This window comes from Pristis pectinata, chromosome 13 (genome assembly GCF_009764475.1).
Source record: "Pristis pectinata isolate sPriPec2 chromosome 13, sPriPec2.1.pri, whole genome shotgun sequence".
Classification (NCBI taxonomy): Eukaryota; Metazoa; Chordata; class Chondrichthyes; order Rhinopristiformes; family Pristidae; genus Pristis; species Pristis pectinata.
The window spans coordinates 8,803,409-8,823,896 of NC_067417.1; the positions used below are offsets into that span (position 1 = coordinate 8,803,409).

At 44.7% G+C, this 20,488-nt stretch overlaps 1 protein-coding gene across 1 annotated transcript in view; it reads right to left on the reverse strand.

Moving 5' to 3' along the window:
- The window catches only part of adamts18 (ADAM metallopeptidase with thrombospondin type 1 motif, 18), a 242,553-nt gene that overhangs the window by 89,312 nt on the left and 132,753 nt on the right, over positions 1 to 20,488 (reverse strand). Inside the window, 2 exon segments of the mRNA XM_052028680.1 lie at positions 4,729 to 4,877; positions 6,945 to 7,040. Of these exon segments, the coding sequence (XP_051884640.1) occupies positions 4,729 to 4,877; positions 6,945 to 7,040 (245 nt within the window).

Sequence of the window (20,488 nt, forward strand, 5' to 3'; positions counted from 1 at the left end):
AGGTCAGGCACCATCTGTGGAAGGAGAAACTGTTGACGTTTCAGGTCTGGGACCTTTCATCAGAACTGGGAGGGAGAGAAACAAGTTTCTTTCGATGGCAGGCAAAGTGGGGGAATGCAATGGGTGGAAGGAAGTACGTCTGACTGGGTCAAATTATGTGGCAGACACAAGAGGCTACAGATGCTGGACTATGGAGCGAAAAGCAAACTGCTGGAGGAACTCAGCGGGTCAGGCAGCATCTGTGGAGGAAGACGGAGAGTCGATGTTTTGTGCTGAGACCCTTATGTGAGATTACGTGGCAGTTAAGTAGCAGATAAGCTGCTTTGTCTGTGTAATGTGTTGCTAATGTTATAAAGTCTGTGCAATGTTGTGTAGTCTGGCCTGTTGGGACTTGCAGTGCCCTCGAAGTGTAACGATCATCATAACATTCATCTGACCAGCGACGAGCTGCAGAATTGGAGAGTGGTCTCGGTCTCAGACAAAGGTTGGTTGGATTTGGAATGCTCACCAGGTGCCAGGTCAAACAGAGAGAAAAAATATCCACTGTCTTCTGAGCAAGGAACTCCTTCTCCACGAATAACCCATCAAGTGACACTAGTGTGAACTTAATTCTGGCAAGAACCTGCTTCTTTATTAACCCACACCATTTGTTAATTGTCTTCCCAAGTCAGAAGGAAAGCAACAAGGGGGAGTCTGTTGGAACTGCTCCACATTCAATGAGATCACGGATTATCTGTACCTTACTCTATTAACATGCTTTTATTCTACACGATTCCTCAAACTCCTCGAAAATCTATCACTCGTGTGTGTAAGACATTAATTACGCCAGCACACACAGTTTTCCGTGGGTATGAAGTTCCAAATTCCTATGCTTATTCCATGTAAACTCTGCTTCTAAACTGCCCTGCTCTAATTTTGGATCATGTCCACTTATTCCAAACTACAACCATCAGTAGAGGCTGCTAATGCTGGAATCTGGAGCAACAAACAATCTGCTGGAAGAACTCAGCAAGTTGAGCAGCATCTGTTGGGGGGGGGGGCGGGGGAGCAATTGTCGACGTTTTGGGTCAGAACCCTGCATCAGGACTGGTGTAACATGGACAATTCCTTTCTTTCCACAGATGCTGCTCAAGCTGCTGAGCTCCTCCAGCAGATTCTGTGTTACACCCACCAGTATATCTCTATATTTACCTGAACAAACACCTCAATTTCCCACCACTGCTGATTTCAAACCATCAGATTGTGTGGGGTGTTAAGAGTGCTACTTCAGTATTGATCCTGTCTTCTCGAAGCTGGGTAAAGGGTAGGACATGCTTCATCTTTTTCAGGACAAAGCAGTTATCAAAATGCCGTCAACTGCATACAAGGTGTGGCTGGGTCTTGCCTGAGCTAACAAAACACGTAATCATTTCCATCTCCCCTGCACTACCTATGCAAACTACTCATTCAAATAACTTCAGGCTTGAGCAAGCATCCTTTAGTTTTGGTAACTGTAGCTTAGTAATCAGTGTTGGCAACATACCTGTGTGACCTTCCCCTGCCTTCTATTTTAAAAATTGGCTCCCAAACCAATGACATTCACCACCTTGAAGACGAAGTGCACAGGATGACTGCTAGCTCCAAGCTCTCCTCCAGCTTACACTCTGCACCTGCACTGGCACAGGGTCAATGTTCCAGGACTCTCTACCCAGCAGCATATTGGGGGAAATTCACCACGTGGACTGCACAGATCCCAGATGAAGAGTCATCTCTACCTTCACACAACGACGAGGGCTGGACAATGACTACTTTTTTCACCATGATCTCCACAGTCTGGAGAATGATTTTTTTAAAATTTCATTTATTTCTGATGTTTCTCATACCCTCTTATGCACTACAAGGAGGCCATTCATCCCATTGAGTCTATGCCAGCTTTCAGAGCATTCTCATCAGCCCCATTCCCCCAATTACAAGCCGGCCCCGGGTAACGAATGGGTTCAGTTTTAATGGACATTCATTAGTTGATTTTGTCTGTAAGTCAGAAAATACACAAAATCACTTGATGTGGTAACCATACCTCCACAGTATTGTAATGAATAGTGTCAATGAGGACCAATTAAATGAACATTTATTTATTGTCTTCCCCAAGTTACAATGGTAAGGAATCAGAATGTCCCATGCTCAATGGCTGGTTTCAATGGGCTTGAAGTGTCAAAGCATGTTACAGTGTACAATTATCAATAGAAGCAATTGCTTATCAATTCCCAAAGCAACTCTCTTAAGTGACCTCCTGTGATGACACCAGCAGCCTAATCAAAGACCCCACTCACCCAGGTCATTCTCTCTTCTCCCATCAGGCAGATGATACAGAAGCCTAAGAGTGAGAGCTGGAGAAGAGGATACAGACTCAAGCTAATGTAAGGCAAACCATGACACTTGCCGTACATTCACACCAGGAGCGTGATCACCATCTGCCACGGACTCCCAGATTGAATAGAACCACATAGCAAACTAGAATAAGAGTCTGTTTTTGTATTATTCTGGATCACCTGAAAACCCCTGCGTGTTTATAATTGTTTGAGATAAGGCAGTGAGGACAGATGGTCTTAGTAAGAGTTTGTTAATCCATAAATTACACACTTAAAACAAGTAATGATGGTAATTTCTTCAAAGAAAATTGCCTCGATCAAAATCTTTTATCACTGACGTCAACAACAAATGAAAACTAAATTTTTTTCAAGTGGCCACAGCTCTTTTTTTTAAACTGATCTCTATTTTGTCTGTTCTGTTAAAATTGCTTCATTGGGTTAATTGCTGCCAAATGCTACCTGGCATACACCTCCATTTTCTGTGCACGATATATCTGTGATACCGGCCGTTTCATCAGGGAAGGTACTGGGGTCTATAATTTCCTGAATGTTCATACCACAGGTAGAGATTACAAAAAACGTCAGCAGCATATCATAACCACACTGCTACAGTTACTGTGACAACAAAAATCTTATACCTGCACAAACTCTTGTCAACTCTGCCCATTATAAACCCCGATGTCAACATTTATATTGGAAAGTGACAAGGTATAATGGTCACAGCATGTCCCCCTTCTCTGGAGGTGCTCTGGTGCCACCTGTGGGGCCACCCGGGTCATTCTTTCTTCTCTCCTCTTCCATCAGGTAGAAGATACAGGAGCCTGAGGGCACATACCACCAGGCTTAAGGACAGCTTCTACCCCACTGTGATAATACTATTGAATGGTTCCCTTATACGATGAGATGGACTCTGACCCCACAATCTACCTTGTTGTGACCTTGCACCTTATTGCACCGCACGTTCTCTGTAGCTGTGACACTTTACTCTGTACTGTTATTGTTTTTACCTGTACCACCTCAATGCACTCTATACTAACTCAATGTAACTGCACTGTGTAATGAGTTGACCTGTACGATCGGTATGCAAGACAAGTTTTTCACCGTACCTTGGTACAAGTGACAATAATAAACCAATACCAATACCAATTAATTTCAAGTCCATCAGAATGTAGAACACTTGAGTCACCCAGGCATAGAAGGCTATGGTCCAAGTACTGGAAGATAGGATTAATACCATACTTGTCACTGGTCAGCATGGACATGGTGGGCCAAATGGCCTATTTCCACGCTGTATAATGCTATGGCTAATTTACAACAGGAATTTAAAAAATAAGACCAAAATGTATGCTGAAAAACCAGAACTGAACCACACTGGTATACTCAGGTCCAATCATCCCCCAGTTCTGGGAAATCAGTCCACATGGCACATTCCAGGATGCAGGATATAACAATCTGGCATGTATTAGTACAACAAGAGATTGCCTTTATGCAGTGACTTTCCCAACCTCAGAATGCCTCTGTTTTCTGAGTAGCCAATGCGATAGTGTTTCATAATGAACACTTTCCTAAAGTAGGAACCACGGCGGACAATTCTACACATGGCAAGATTCCAAACTAGAAATAAGAGTGACTGGATATTTTGTTTCAGTGTTGATGACAGAGATTTAAATATGACCCTGTTCTTCCTCAATAGATACGGACAGCTTGGGGGGGGGGGGGGTGAGGCCGGCAGGGGTGGTGGGAGGCAGATGAGACTGGGAGGCTTAAGGTAGGAGGAGAGGCTGGGTAGGCTGGGACTGTTTTCGCTGGAGCGTAGGAGGCTGAGGGGTGACCTTATAGAGGTTTATAAAATCATGAGGGGTATCGATAAGGTGAATAGCCAAAGTCTTTTTACCAGGGTAGGGGAGTTCAAAACTAGAGGGCATAGGTTCAAAGAGGGACCTGAGGGGTAACTTTTTCCATACAGAGGGTGGTGAGTATATGGAATGAGCTGCCAGAGGAAGTGGTAGGGGCGGGTACAGTTACGAAATTTAAAAGGCATCTGGACAGTTACATGGATAGGAAAGGTTTAGGGGGGTATGGGCCAAATGCAGACAAATGGGACTACCTCAGGTAGACAACTTGGTCGGAATGGATGAGTTGGGCTGAAGGGCCTGTTTCCGTGCTGTATAACTCTAAGAGTGGCACAATGGTGGCCTATGACCAACGGGGGGTGGCTCTTCGGGTCCAGAAAGAGAGGAATTGAATGAGTACCATGTTAAGTGAGGTGACAGAGATGGGAAAACCTGTGGAGTCAACAGCACTCTCCTGACAAGGCATCAATAAGCTTCCCCTGTGAAAGGTTGGGTGGTCTAACTGGAGCCCGTGCAAAGTTCCTTACTTTGGATTGTTGCAATGTCTCTCCCTGTAGGATACTCCACCGCCACAGGTCCGGGAGCACTCTGACCACTCCGACCAGCTGGACCACTGACCATTAATGGGCTTGGGCCCGTTGTCGCCAAATTTCAGGCATTGACCTCGCCGACACCACTGTTAAAACGAAGGAAGAGGGGGTTAGTCAGTACCTACTTGTCAGCCTTTCACCGTGCACCAGAAACACTCAGAAACATATGATTCATTGGGAGAGGAGGTGGAAGGGAACAATGGAACAATGATTCATGCCACATGTGTGCTCTGCTGTGTGAGAGAGAGTCTCTAAGCTGGGACCTTTACATCTTGGGAGTCCAGATGAGAAAGTTAAGCATCTCCCTTCAATTAATGAATGAGCTCACTGCAAAGTTAAATGGCTGCATGGAGCAACAACCATGCAGGCGTGGTAGTGTAGCGGTTAGCGTAACGCTATTACAGCGCCAGCGACCCGGGTTCGATTCCAGCTGCTGTCTGTAAGGAGTTCGTACGTTCTCCCCGTGTCTGCGTAGGTTTCCTCCGACATTCCAAAGACATATGGGTTAGGAAGTTGTGGGCATGCTATGTTGGCGCCAGAAGTGTGGCAACACTTGAGGGCTGCCCTCAGAACACTCTACGCAAAAGATACATTTCACTGTGTGTTTCAATGTGCATGTGACGAATAAAGATATCTTATCTTAACCAATCTGCTGGAGGAACTCAGCAGGTTGACCTGCATCTTGGAGAGGAAAGGAATTGTCAATGCTTCAGGTCAAATCCCTGCATCAAGACTGAGAGGGGAGATGGCCAGTATAAAGGGGGAAAAGGCTACATGACCACACTTACATGCTCAGCAGACCAACTCATCAGCCAAGTGAATAAACAGGGTGGCTTGCAACAATGCCATTGAAGTGAGATATCTCTCAAAATAAACAGTCCACAAGGAAGCTTTGCTCTGTTGGTTAGTATCCCTAATTCTTGGCTTATAGATACTGCTTCTCAAGCTAGACTGTCCAGCTGAGCTGGAAACGGCAACACACATGAACAGCAATTTCATTTGTAGTTACATTTCACCCCACCATTTCTAATCTTTACTAAGAGGATTAACACTTGACATAATAAGGCGACATTAACTGATTGATACCAGCTGAGATAATCACTTTAGCCCTGACCATGTTTATTCCTTTCTGCGGAGACCCCCTGTAGCAAGCAAATTGCAATCATGTGATAAATTTTGTGGTCTAAATGTCGGGGAAGAAAGAGATACAGTATAATTAACGTTAGCAACCAGGCCTTGGCGGGGTGCCAACATTCATCCCAGCCCTCCACTTGCACTCTGAGATTTATCATTCAACATCTCCTCTCAGCACACGAATTCAAGCTGCACGCTGAGTATCGAGCACTGGGCTGTAATCTCATCGAGATGTTGGTGTGCGCTCTGTCATCTGCACACTCGAGTGGACCTTACTTAAAGCAGATATTGAAAAAGGGTTCAATTTTCTCTCCTGAAGGCACAGAATGAAAAGAGGCAGGCATGGTCGATAAACAGGCAAGCTCATGATGTGCACTGACTGGCTCTATTGAAGACAACTGCCAACTGACATTTAGCTACCATCAACCTTCAAGATTAGGCCCTGGGGCAACTGAAGCCAGTTGGAGATCAGTCAACTCAAGATAGATTGAATCAGGAGTAAACATCTCTGCCATTAACACAGTGGTGGATGGGTGATCGTAAGTGAACCATTGGGGTATTCAAGGAGAATCACCGAAGTTTGGACTGGATTAGGTGAGGTGGTAACATTTTGGCTTTCACTCTTCTACAGTCAGAAGCAGGTTTATTATTACTGACTTATGTGACGTGAAATTTGTTGTTTTGCGGCAGCAGTACAGTGCAAAGACATGAAATTACTATAAATTACAAAATAAATAAATAGTGCTAAAAAAGGAAATAACAACGTAGTGTTCATGGGTTCATGAACCGTTCAGAAATCTGACGGTAGGGGGGGAAGAAACTGTTCCTGAATCATTGAGTGTGGGTCTTCAGGCTCCTGTACCTCCTCCCCGATGGTAGTAACAAGAAGAAGGCATGTCCCGGGAAGAGGGCCAAGAGTATCGTGAAAGACAATGAAAGCCAGAACCTAAAACATCCACACAGAATTTTGTCAAGAGCTAATCACCAGCTGGCAATACTGGTGGTACCATCTGACTCACCTTGTTAGGTCCACACATTGTACCCTCTGCAGCTGGCATGAACTTTGTCTCACATCTGTGGCCACTCCTGTGACACCAAAGTGCTTTGCAAATATCCTAAAATGAACGCAAAATAAAGTGTTTGAGCAAAACTACATACCTTGCCACACCACGTTGAGATTGCAGTGAGGCTATCAGCTCCCCAACATCACCAGCCCTTCCCACAGCCTTGGTCCTTTCACCTCAAGTTTAGAAACAGCACTTGAGGAGTTTGGGGCACCAGATAGATTTGGGTGAGGAAAGTCACTCACATCAGATTATCTAAGATCCAAGCAGTCAGAATTCCATCATCAGGTTGCATTACTTTGGTTTGGTCATAGAGTCACGCAGCACAGAAACAGGCCCTTTAGCCCAGTTCATGGCCTCCACCATCAGAACGGGCAACAAGGGTGTAGCGATGGTACAGGGATTAGATTTATGAACCAGAGGCCTGAACTAACAATGCAGAGACCCAAGTTAAAATCCCACCACAGTAGCACAGTCTAAGGCCCTGCTGTCATTGGAGAAGGAAACACACAGCCCTTCCCTGGGTTACAAACACCCAGTTTATGGACACCCCTATATGAAGGAGCTCCCATATTATTAAGTTCAAAATTCTGACGTATTTACGTATGAACAGCAGAACTCATTTCCCCTCTCTCCACTTTTAGTAATTGTTCCTTCTTATCAGTCTTATGTGCTTTTGATGTCATTACATGACTGTGAAGGTACGGTTACCGTATCGAGTGATTTTTGTGTATTTTCTGACTTATGGATGAAATCGACTTATGGACATCCGTAAAAACGGAACTCGTTCGTTACCCGGGCTTGGTCTGTATTGAAAGGCAAGAGATGATAAAGTAGCCTGCTTGGAAGGACATGGAAAAACAGCTGATGGAGACACAATCCTGAATGAGTAAATGTCCTCTGGAATTCGAAGGACAAAACTAACAAAACAGAATATTATTGATGCTGGTTTCGACTCCATAATTCTTCAATCAAGATATCATTAGACGGGCACTTGAACCACGAAGGTAGAGCAGGCTGTGGGCCAAGTCTTGGTAAATGGGAGTACTATAGATGGATACTTGATGGTCAGTACAGACATGCTGGCCCGAAGGGGCTGTTTCTATGCTGGATGATTCTATCATTATTGCACAGAAAGAGGCCATAGGTAACTCTGTGTGTGTGTGTGTCTACTCCAAGTCCCCAGTCCCTTGTTCTTTCCCCATGTCCAAAAATTATTCTCTCTAACAGAGCAGTCCAATTCTCTTTCAAAGGCATTGATTGATTCCATGTCCATCACCACTACAGTGAGCGAGTTCCTGGTCATAATCACTCTGCACAAATAACAAAGATTTTTTTCTCACAATCCCCCCACTGCCTGCAACTTTTGCCCAAAACTTTTAATCTGCATCCCCTGGTCCTTGACCTGTCTGCTAAAGGGAACCATTCCCCTCTACTGTATTGGATGTAATCCAATTATTACTTCCCACACAAGGTACAAGGACAAGCCAATAACTTCTCACTAACATGTACACTGGGCAACTTGAACAACAGTCACCTTTTTATTGTAGGGGAGATATAATCATCTATATCAGCAACCCACATGGTGATAATATTATTAAATCTTAGAGATTTGAACATACCTTGTTCCAAATTTCACTTTCAACGAGATTGAAAGCAGTTGTGAATGAGATAAGCATGAGTTGGGCTCTTGCACTGAGGGCACCACTGAATAAATGTATCAATTTTAGTGGAGGATTAAAGGACTGACAGAAAGATCTTTGGCTTCCTGTAATCTTAAACTAGAAGTTAGTTTTGTGAAGGTGGATGGCCTTGTGGAGACAGATGGCATTAGTTGAAATTGGCATCATGGTCGGACAGACATAGGCCCTTGGGCCCAACGAGACTGTGCCAACCATCATGCACCCAATTACACTAATCCTACACTAAAATTGGCAAATTGGTTTATTATTGTCACATGTAGTGAGATACAGTGAAAAACTTTGTTCTGCATGCCATCCATTACACTTCATTACAACAGTGCATTGAGCTAGTACAAGGGAAAACATTAACAGAATGCAGAATAAAGTGTTACAGTTACAGAGAAAGGGCATTGCAGGCAGACAATAAGGTGCAAGACCACAATGAGGTAGATCGTGAGATCAAGAGTCTATCTCATTGTACTAGGGGACTGTTCAACAGTCTTACAACTGCAGGATAGAAGCTGTTAACACACTTTTATACTCCCCACGTTCCCATCATCTCCCTCACCGATTCAACCACTCACCTGCATATTAGAGGCAATTTACTGCCCCCAATTAACTAACCAACTCGCACGTCTTTGTGACGTGGGAGGAAACTGAAGCAACCAGAGGAAACCCACACAGTCACTGCGAGAACGTGCAAACTCTACGCAGACAGCATCGGAAGTCAGGATTGAACCTGGGTCTCTGGTGCCTACCAACCGCATCACTGTGCTGCCCATTTTCTTTAGAGAATATAAGCACAAAGGGCGATGTGGTCAATAAAGCCAGTGTCCTCTACATTCCATGACTTATTTACTTTTGTATTCACACTTCCCACCCAAGTTCATTTCCTGCAGAAGACTCTCTATATCCTCACACAAGACCAACAAGATCTTCAGAACCCAACCTGACATCTGAAAATGATATTCCAGCTGTTTCATCATCAGACGGTGAGACCAATATTCCACCGAGTTCCACGTGGTTATCCCTGTTGTTGAGCAATTCCCAATTGGAGCTGCAGTCCAGGTGCATCACAGATTGGTACGGCAACTGCTCTGCCCATGACCGCTAGAAACTTCAGAGCATTGTGGGCACAGTTCGGTTCATCACGGAAACCAGCCTCCCCTCCATGGACTCTGTCCACACTTCCTGCTGCCTTGGGAAAGCAGCTACCATAATCAAAGACCCCACCCACCCCAGACACTCTCTCTTCTCGCCCCCCTCCCATCGGGCAGAAGATACAAAAGCCTGAAAAAACGCACCATGACAGCTTCTACCCTGCTGTTATAAGACTCTTGAACAGACCTCTTGTACGGTAATGGTGAACTCTTGATCTCTCAGTCTACTTTGTTGTGGTCCTTGCACTTTACCTGTCTACCTGCACTGCACCTTCTCTGTAACTGTAAGATTATATTCTGCCTTCTGTTATTGCTTTTCCCTTATACTACCTCGATGAAATTATGTTTTGACATGACCTGTATTGTGGCATGTAAAACAAAGCTTTTCACTGTATCTAGGTACATGTGACAATAGTAAACCAATTACCAGTGCAGTCTTTGGCCTAACACAACACCAGCCCTGGATCACCTGTGCCAGATTTGGCCGACTCCTGGTGGGAATGTGATCGAGCAGCTCAAATGTCCCACTCTCAGGCTGGCAAATCCGCCACTGATCCCACAGCAGGCTAACCTCAGGCAACTACCCACTGAAGTCAATGAGAGAAAGCTGTGAGAAGAGAAACTCAACAGGTCAGGCAGCATCTGTGGGGGGAAATGGACAGTTGACGTTTCAGGTCAAGATCCTTCATCTGGACTGAAAGACAGACAGGAGATAGCCGGTGTAAGACGTGAAGGGGAAGGCAAGAGCTGGCAAGTGATAGGTGGATCCAGGTGAGGACAGGTGATTGGCAGATGGAGGAGGGAAGAGTGGAGATAGTGACAGAGGCTGGGGGGTGATAGATGGAGGTAACAAAGGGCTGAAGATGCTCAAATCTGATGGGAAAGGAAGGCGGAGCATGGAAGCAAATAAGAGAGGGAGGGTGGACAGGGAGGAACAGTGGAGGGGGGGGAGGGGACCCCGTGGGAGGAGTGTGTGGGTGATGGGCAGATGCAAAGAGAGAGGGTGATGGGGGGGTTGGGAGGGAGTGGGGCGTGTGTAGGAGGAACTGGGTCGATCAGGAGGAGAGAGGAAAGGGGCAGAGGGGGAGCAGGTTACCTGAAATTGGAGAATTCATCACCAAGGAAGGACACGTGGCTGTGGTGGTGAGTCTGCCTGAGAACGTGGTCGAAAAGCAAGAGAGCAGTAGAAATCACAGACGGAGAGCAGTGAGGGAGGGTCTCACAGAAATCCCGTTGAAGAGAGCAGGAGAGAAGAGTTTTATTTCATTTAAATAAGTTAATATGTTTTAAAATGTATGTTTGTGGTCTTTCAACTTTACTGAACTAATTTTTTGACTGCTTTTAAGTCCTTTCGAATGTTCCTGAATGTCATTAAGGGTGTTTAAGGAGGAGATTGATAGGTATCTAATTAGTCAAATTGGGGCCAGATGGGAATAGTTTAGCTCATGGTGAGGTAGCAGAGCAGACTCAATAGGCTGAATGGCCTACTTCTGCTCCTTTGTCTTGTGATCTTGTGATGTCAAAGATGTTTGCATTTTATCTAAATGGCAGGATTGACGACTGGTCAGCCTGAAGTTTGCTGACTGTCCTAGCCGTTCTGTGAGTGCCGCTGATCCTGGTAGAGTCCCCATGCTGCCCTTGGTCTCACACTAAGAAGCCCTTCAACACTTACCTTGGACCAGCATCCCTGCAGATGATCACATGTAAGGAAGAGACCAGTCCAGAGCAAAGGCAACCTCAGGGCAGGGGAAAATCTGTGCCAGTATCCCCTAAAGTACCAACAACCCCTCAGCTCCAGTGACCCAGGTTCAATCCTGACCCCTGGTGCTGTCTTTGTAAAATTTGCAAGTCCTCCCTGTGACCATATGGGTTTCCTCCCACAACTCAAAGACGTGCGGGTTGGTAGGTTAATTGGCTGCTGTAAATTACCAGTGTGTAGGTGAGTGGTAGAATCCAGGGAGAGCTGATGGGAGGACAATAAAATAGAATCAGTGCAATCGGGTAATTGATAAGAGGGCATGTATTCAATGGGCCAAAGGGCCTGTTTCCATGCTCCATATGAATTGGAACATTAACTCTTTCTCTTTGCATGGATGCTGTCAGTCCTGCCGACTATTTCTGGTATCTTCAGTGATTCATCTCAGGTTTTCACTATCCACTAAATTTTGCTTTGGTACCTTTAGTTCTAATCTGGGTCAGGCAGAGGGCGTAGAGGAGCTCGCTGGGTCAAGTGCAGTTCCCATGTCTGGAATCTTGCAGAGACTGTCAAATCAACCCGTGGTCACGTGGCCTCTTCACATTGCTCTAGTTTATTTCCCATTGAAGCCAGTGGAATGCCAAACAGACATTCAGCCCAGAACTTGCCCCACCCAATTTTTTTAGCCTCTACTTCCTCAGGAGGCTAAAGAAATTCGGTATGTCCCCTTTGACACTCACCAACTTTTATCGATGCACCATAGAAAGCATCCTATCTGGATGCATCATGGCTCGGTATGGCAACTGCTCTGCCCAGAACCACAAGAAACTGCAGAGAGTTGTGGACAGAGTCCAAGGCATCATGGAAGTCAGCCTCCCCTCCATGGACTCTGTCTTTACCTCTCGCTGGCTTGGCGAAGCAGCTAGCATCATCAAAGACCCCCCACCCAAGTCATTCTCTCTTCTCTCCTCTTCCATCAGGTAGAAGATACAGGAACCTGAGGGCACATACCACCAGGCTCAAGGACAGCTTCTACCCCACTGTGATAATACTATTGAACGGTTCCCTTGTATGATGAGATGGACTCTGACCTCACGATCTACCTTGTTATGACCTTGCACCTTATTGCACTGCACTTTCTCTGTAGCTGTGACACTTTACTCTGTACTGTTATTGTTTTTACCTGTACTACATCAATGCACTCTGTACTAACCCAATGTAACTGCACTGTGTAATGACTTGACCTGTACGATCGGTATGCAAGACAAGTTTTTCACTGTACCTTGGTACAAGTGACAATAATAAACCAATACCATTTTTGTCAGACTGGTTTGGTTAAAAATTGAGTGTTAAATGGACATCCAACCAGACCGGGACTTTTCCTGCTGGTTGAGTTCAGTTAGTATTGAGTGTGAAACAGGAATCCGGATGGGACCTGGTCCTGCTCTTCATGGACAAGTTCAGTTAAAGGAGAAAAACAAACTGTTGGAGGATCTCAGTGGGTCAGGGAGCATCTGTGGAGGCAGAGAGATGATCGATGTTTCACGGCCTGTTTCCATGCTCTATTACTCTTTGACTCTATAACTTAAGATGGATGTAACACAGTTACATCAGATTGGACACATTGGGCAGCATCTGCGGGGAAAGAAACAGTTAAGATTTCAGGTCAGTGTCTCAACTGAAAGGTCATCCACCTGAATCATTAACGGTGTTTTTGCTGCACAGATGCTGCATGAATTTATATGCCTTTCCAGGGTTTCTGCTTTATTTCTGATTTCCAGCATCTGCAGTATCTTGGACAGAAATAAAGTTTTGGGACTAGCTTGAAAAAACAAAGAAACACAAAAGGGAAATGTGGGAACGCTGAACATGAATAAAGGTTTGTTTATAATTTAAAGTGCTTACTTACAACAGCAGTTTAATACTTTGGCAACAAACTGACTTGTGGTATTATGAGCCGATCTTGTAATAATAGCATATGTTCGAGGGAAATTGAATTCTCCTACATCTGCCAGACGTATAAAGGTTAAGGAATTTTGGGATGGCATTCTTAAGTAATCCTTTTCAGATTAAATTCCGAGAAAGTTGTTGTGAATCTTTTCACATGTTGCTATAGCATGTAAAATGGTTGCTAGTAATGTTGCTTATGTACATGTTACAAAAGAGCGAATGAGAGATTCAGTGGAAATAATGTCAACTAGGGCATGGAGACATCACAACCCTATTCTTGTGTGTTAATTCAAAGCATGTTGCCAATCAGCGTACTTGTATCGGCATGCTTTTCAAATCACAAGGTGTGAGTAAAACAACCCATATAGGGCTCTGTCTTGCTTCTCAACTGGACTATAAAGATTCCACAATAATAGTCTCAGTGCAATTTGTAATTTAAAATGGATTATACAGTTACATTAGATCAGACACGTCAATCTGGGAGGCTGAAGAAATTCAGCAAGTCCCCTTTGACCCTCACCAATTTTTATCGATGAACCATAGAAAGCATCCTATCCGGATGCATCATGGCTTGGGATGGCAACTGCTCTGCCTGAGACCACAAGAATTTGCAGAGTTGTGGACACAGCCCAGCACATCATGGAAACCAGCTTCCCCTCCACGGACTCTTGTCCACACTTCTCGCTGCCTCGGTAAAGCAGCCAACGTAATCAAAGACCCCACCCACCCTGGAGATTCTCTCTGCTCACTCCTCCCATCAGACAGAAGATTCAAAAGCTTTAAAGCACATACCACCAGGCTCAAGGACAGCTTCTATCCTGCTGTTTTAAGACTATTGAACTAGTACGATAAAATGGACTCTTGACCTCACAATCTACCTTGTTATGGCCTTGCACCTTATTGTCTGCCTGCACTGCACTTTCTCTGTAACTGTAACACTTTATTCTGCATTCTGTTATTGCTTTTCCCTTGTACTGCCTCAATGTGCTGATGTGATAAAATGATCTGTATGGATGGCATGTAAAACAAAGATTTTTTTTACTGTACCTTGGTATATGTGACAATAATAAACCAATTTACCTATTTTTAATGTAACTGTGTAAACCATATTAATTGGAAATCCCTCGATGCCCTGACCAATATTAATCTTTCAACCAATGTCACTGAAATAGAGTGTTTGGTTATTTGTTGCAAGTTATAGCACAGAGTGTAAGCAATTCAGTTCACTCTGTCCATGTTGGCAAAAAATAGATTTACAATTAATCCCACTTCCCAGATCTTGGTCGTAATCTCTGCAGGTATGGTGACTTCTTAAATGTGGTGAGTGGTCGATCTCCCTCCATTACCCTTTTAGCCATGAATTCGTGAACCCCCAACGCTCACTGAGTGAAGGAAGCTTTCCTCAACACCCCTCCAATCCATCTTCCAATGCACTTAAACCAATGTCACCTCTGGTTACTGACCTATGAGACGCAAGAGATTCTGCAGATGCTGGAATCTGAAGCAACACACACAAAATGACGGAGGAAGTCAACAGGTCAGGCAGCATCTATGGAGGGAAATAAACAGTCAATGTTTCCGGTCGAGACCCTTCATTAGGAGTCCTTCACCAGGATGATGAAGGGTCTTGACCCAAACAACGACTGTTTATTTCCCTCCATAGATGCTGCCTGACCTGCCGAGTTCCTCCACCATTTGGTGTGTGTTGCTTCTGGTTACTGACTGCTCTGCTAAGGGAAAGAGATCCTCCCAGATCACCCTGTATAGGGCCCTCATAATTAGTTAAATCTGTCCTCAGCACTACTTTGCCCTGAAGAAAACAACTCCAGCCGAAACATCTCTCCTCATAACTAATTACCTGGCCCTGGCAAAGTCCTTGTACACCTCTCCTGCTCCCTCTCTGTCACATCCTTCTTGTCGTGCAGTGACAGAACTGTACACAATACTCTAACTGTGGACTAACTGATATTCTATCCATTCTAACACGATCTCTTTGCTTTTGCATTCTATGCCTCGGCCAATAAAGGCAGTCTGTGGGATCTCGCTGAGCACACATTAGCTGCCTTTTTTTTCTCTACTGGCACGGTGAACGCACTTCAAAAAAGTATTCCATTGACTGTGAAGTGCTTCAGGGTGTCCTGAAGGCATAAAAAGTGCTGTATAAATATAAGCCCTTTCTTTGTTCTCTTCCCTTCAATCAAGAAAGGGCTGGCAAAATCTTAGCTTCATATTTACAAACCTAACCCACTTGTTCTCAAAGGAATGGAAATCAATCTGTCCACAGACTTTGGATAAAGTGATGCTTTAACTGAACCCCGTGGTCTGGCACCAAACCAACAGCTGGCGTTTTGCCACTGCCGGCAGCGTTCCTCATTAAAGCGGGCAACAATGGCACAGTTTGAAAAGTCATTCTGTCAAAGCCTATCTCACTGAGCAATCAGTGTTAAAACAAAACCCATTCGCTTCGTACTGTGAAACTTGGACGTTTGACTGCTCATTAAACTTAGTGTGGTCACTTGACATTGCTGGGGCTTAATCAGCTGTGAGCTGGCTAAAGTACTTTTAAAACAGGGAAAAAATAGGCGGTCTTTGCACTATCAGTTTGCCAAAGATTGACATGAGATTCCCAAGAACTACAAAGAGGCTGCAAAGATTTCTTGAGGTTCACTTCAAAGCCTTACACTCAATATACTATTAGCAACACATGTTCCACTGAACCCGGCTCAGTGGTGCTATGCTTGTTGCTTGATCGAGTAAGTTACAGGTTCAAATCCCCATCCAGGACTTAGTCTCTGTCCTGGGCCCAGCACATAGATGCAATCACAAGGAAGGTGCGCCAGCATCTACTTTCTCAGGAGGTTAAGGATGTTTGGCTTGTCACTGAACACTCTTACAAACAGATGTACTGTTGAAAGTATCCTGACTGCTTGCATCATGATCTAGTAAGATAATTCAAATGTGCAGGAATGTAAAAAGCTGCAGAGAGTAATGGACTCAGCCCAATACATCACGGGCACATCCCACCTCACCAGCGGAAGTATCTACATGAGGCGCTGCCTCAAGAAGGCAACATCTGCCATCAATGATCCCCACCATCCAGGACATGCCACCTTCTTGCAGCTACCATTGGGCAGGAGGTACAGAAGCCTGAAGTCCCACACCATCAGGTTCAAGAACAGCTCCTTCCCTTCAACCATTCATTTCTTGAACCAACCAGCACAACCCTGATCACTACCTCAGTATAGTAACATTATGACCACTTTGCACTACATTGGACTTTTCTTTGTTCTAATTGGGTTTTTTTTCTTGTAAATATAGTGTATAATTTATGATTTTCTTGCTGCTTTTATGATGCTATGTGCAAGTTTTTCATTGCACCTGTGCATACATGTACTTGTGCATATGACAATCAACTCGACCTTAACTTTTTTGTAATGTAGGCTGCCCCTCCAATTTAATGCTGGGGGAATGCCATCAGGCAGGAGGTACAGAAGCCTAAAGACCCACACCTCAAGGTTCAACGACAGCTTCTTCCCCACTGCCATCAGGTTCTTGAACTGGCATGAAAACCCTAATTCTACTTTGGATTATACTTTCCTCAATTTGCACTAATGTTGTTGTGTTTAGTTTTGTTTATTTTGTTGTGTAAATTATGTATTCTTTATGTTAATTTAAGGTTGTGTAATTTATGTTTGTCATGTTTGTAAAGTACTGTGTTGCTACTGTAAAAAGCTAATTTTCATGGCATTTATACCCTGGGTATGTATGCCCAAGACAATAAACTTGAACACAGCATTGTTGGAGACACTGCGTTTTGAATGAGCTTTTAATCTGAAGCATCAATGCAAACTCCTCCCAAAGTTAGGCAAAGCCAAAATATCCTAAAGCAATGTTTGTTTTTTTAAAAAGCAGGGCACCATCCAATACTCAAGTAACACTAACCAAAGAAAGCAGTCGTTAAGGATGTCCTGATGATGTGGAAAGTGCTTCTTTAACGCAAACATCACAATTGCCTCTGTTTCATGGCCAAGGGAACCTCTCTGCCGAGGGGAGAAGATGGAGTCTCAGCCGGGTGCACACAGCCCGCGGGCAGAGTGAGCTTAACGGGGTAAATGAGTTTTTCTAGCTGAGTGGTTCATTGCATTCGAATTATACCCTCATCAAGTCAAACGTAGTTACTGAGATATAAATCAGGCGCTCCCTGCAAGCTGCTTACAACTTGAACTGTGCCAACACGAGGATGTTAGGAGGACCAGAGAGCCTAAGTTATTGGGAGAGGTTGGCCGGGCTAGGTCTTTATTCCTTGGTGTAGGAGAATGAGGGGTGACCTTTCAGAGGTTTATAAAATCATGAGGGGCATAAATAAGGTGGACGGTAACAGTCTTCTCCCCGGGGAGGGGAGTCCAAAACTAGGGGGCATAGATTTAGGGTGAGAGGGGAAAGATTTAAAAGGGATTTGAGGGGCAACCTTTTCATGCAGAGGGTGGTGAGTACATGGAACGAGCTGCCAGAGGAAGTGGTTGAGGCAGGTACAATAGTATCATTTAAGAAGCACTTGGATAGGTACATGGAGGGGTGGGGCTTGGAGGGATATGGGCTGAATGCAGGAAACTGGAACTGGATGGGTGGGCACAGTGGTCGGCATGGACTGGTTGGGCCAAAGGGCCTGTATCCGTGCTGTATTGCTCTATGACTCTATAACACATGAATGGCCAATCAAACACCAGTCAAGGCAAGCTGATCAATAATTCACTGTTGCTCAACTTGTTGTTGTACAAACCTCCATCCATGACCATAAAATGGCTGTTGTCTCGGCACAACTTTTCTCACTCAACTGGGCCACTGCCTGGCAAAGATTCCCCAACAGAACATGGTTCCAAGGATGCCCACTACTGCCTGCTGGACACCTGGATTGAGCATCAGCCACTGGTAAATCCGTACCGTAAGGGTCTGCAAGTGTGTGACAGACAGACACATGCATACACACTGGTACATTTATTAGCGCACACATGTACACTGACACATGTGCATAGCTCTGCACACATATGCAAATGCACACGCATGCACTCACGAACACATGTACATGCAAGGTCACAATTAAACACATGCACACACAACACCACACAAGCATACATGTACAGACACACAGATGGGTGAACATACCACCAATTACATTCAGTACAATGAAAAATACTTGAGTTTATTTCCAACCCAGGGACAATAAAGCTGATGGCAGCTCCTGTACCAACACCAGGTGAGAGGAAGTGACAGTAAAAAAAAACAGCCAGGTACCTTCCTAGATCCCACAGGATTACCCAGTGATTGGTTCCATCACAATACCCAGCAACAGACTCAAACCTCATTCAACAAGCACAGTTTAGCAGTTAGCATAACACTATAACAGCACCAGCGACCCAGATTCAATTCCGGTCGCTGCCTGTAAGGAGTTTGTACGTTCTCCCCGTGTCTGCGTGCATTTCCTCCGGGTGCTCCGGTTTCCTCCCACATTCCAAAGATGTACGGGTTAGGAAGTTGTGGGCATGCTATGTTGGCGCTGGAAGTGTGGCAACACTTGCGGGCTGTCCCCAGAACACTCTACGCAAAAAAAGATGTATTTCACTGTGTGTTTCGATGTACATGTGACTAATAAAGAAACCTTACCTTATCTTCTTAGGGAACCTGACTTGAAGACATTTATTGAAATGCCCAAAGAGTGGTCAGAGTCTGGATAGGATGGAGGAACAAGGTGAGAGGCAATTGGAAGCTCAGGGTTGTCCTCATGGTGTGTTCGGCAAAGCAGTCACACAATCTAACCCTAATGCTCCAGCAGAGAGGAGATCACATTGTGAGTACTGAATGCAGTACACTATACTGGAGGAAGAGCAAGTGAATCGCTCTTCACCTGGAAGGAGGGTTTGGGTCCCTGGCTGGTAGAAAGGGAAGGCAGGAGTTGCATCCCCTACAGCTGCTCGATGAGGATTGGTGGAGAGGAAAGAAAGAAGCAGAGAACTGCAGAAGGAGTGATCACTTAGGACTGGTGAATCAGGAGGGATTGGCAAGATGCATCTGTTGATGGACTCACGTTGAAGGTGCCAGAAAGTAAGGAGAATAATCAGTTGAAGATAGAGTCTAAGGGGTGGAGTGAGGACAAGGGGAGTCTACCCTTGCTCTGGGTCAGAAGAGAAGGGTTCAGAACAGAAGTGAAACAGAGTGACTGAGAGCTTTGTCAGCAGTCCCAGCACTGATGAAAGGACACCAATTTGAAACATTAACTCTTATTCTCTCTCCTCAGACGTTGAGAGACCTGGTGATTATTCTTGCATTTTCTCTTCTTACGCCGGCTAACACCAGATTGATTAATGGAGACACAAGAGGCTGCAAATGCTGGCATTCTGGAGCAACAATCTGCTGAAGGAACTCAGCAGGTAGAGCAGCATCTGTGGAGGGAAAGGAGTTGACGACGTCTCAGGTCGAAACCCTACATCAGGACTTTGTCGACAATTCCCTCGCCCCCCCACCCCCAACACAGATGCTGCTCGACCTGCTGAGTTCCTCCAGCAGATAGTTTGCTTCAGATTGATCAAGATCTCTTTTTTCATCCATGCACTGGCAATATTAGCATTTGTTACCCATCCATAATTGCCCCTGAACTAAGGAGGCGATTAAGCATCAACCACAGTAGTGATCTTGAATCACAGATAGGCAAGATGGGGAGGAAAACAGATTTCCTTCCCTGGAGGATATTAGTGAACTAGGTACATTTTTAGGACAATCTGTAGTTGTCATTATTGAGACTACTTATTTTTAAATTCCACACTTATTTAATTACTGGAAGTTAAATTCCTTAGTTGCTGTGATAGGATTTGAACCCATATCTCTGTATCAAGGGTACAGATCTCAGGCACTAGTCAAAGGTGCTTGATAATTGGCATGGACTGAAAAGCCTGTTTCCATTGCTGAATGACTCTCTGACTATAACTCTAGGTTATAACTGAATGATATAAGTAGCTT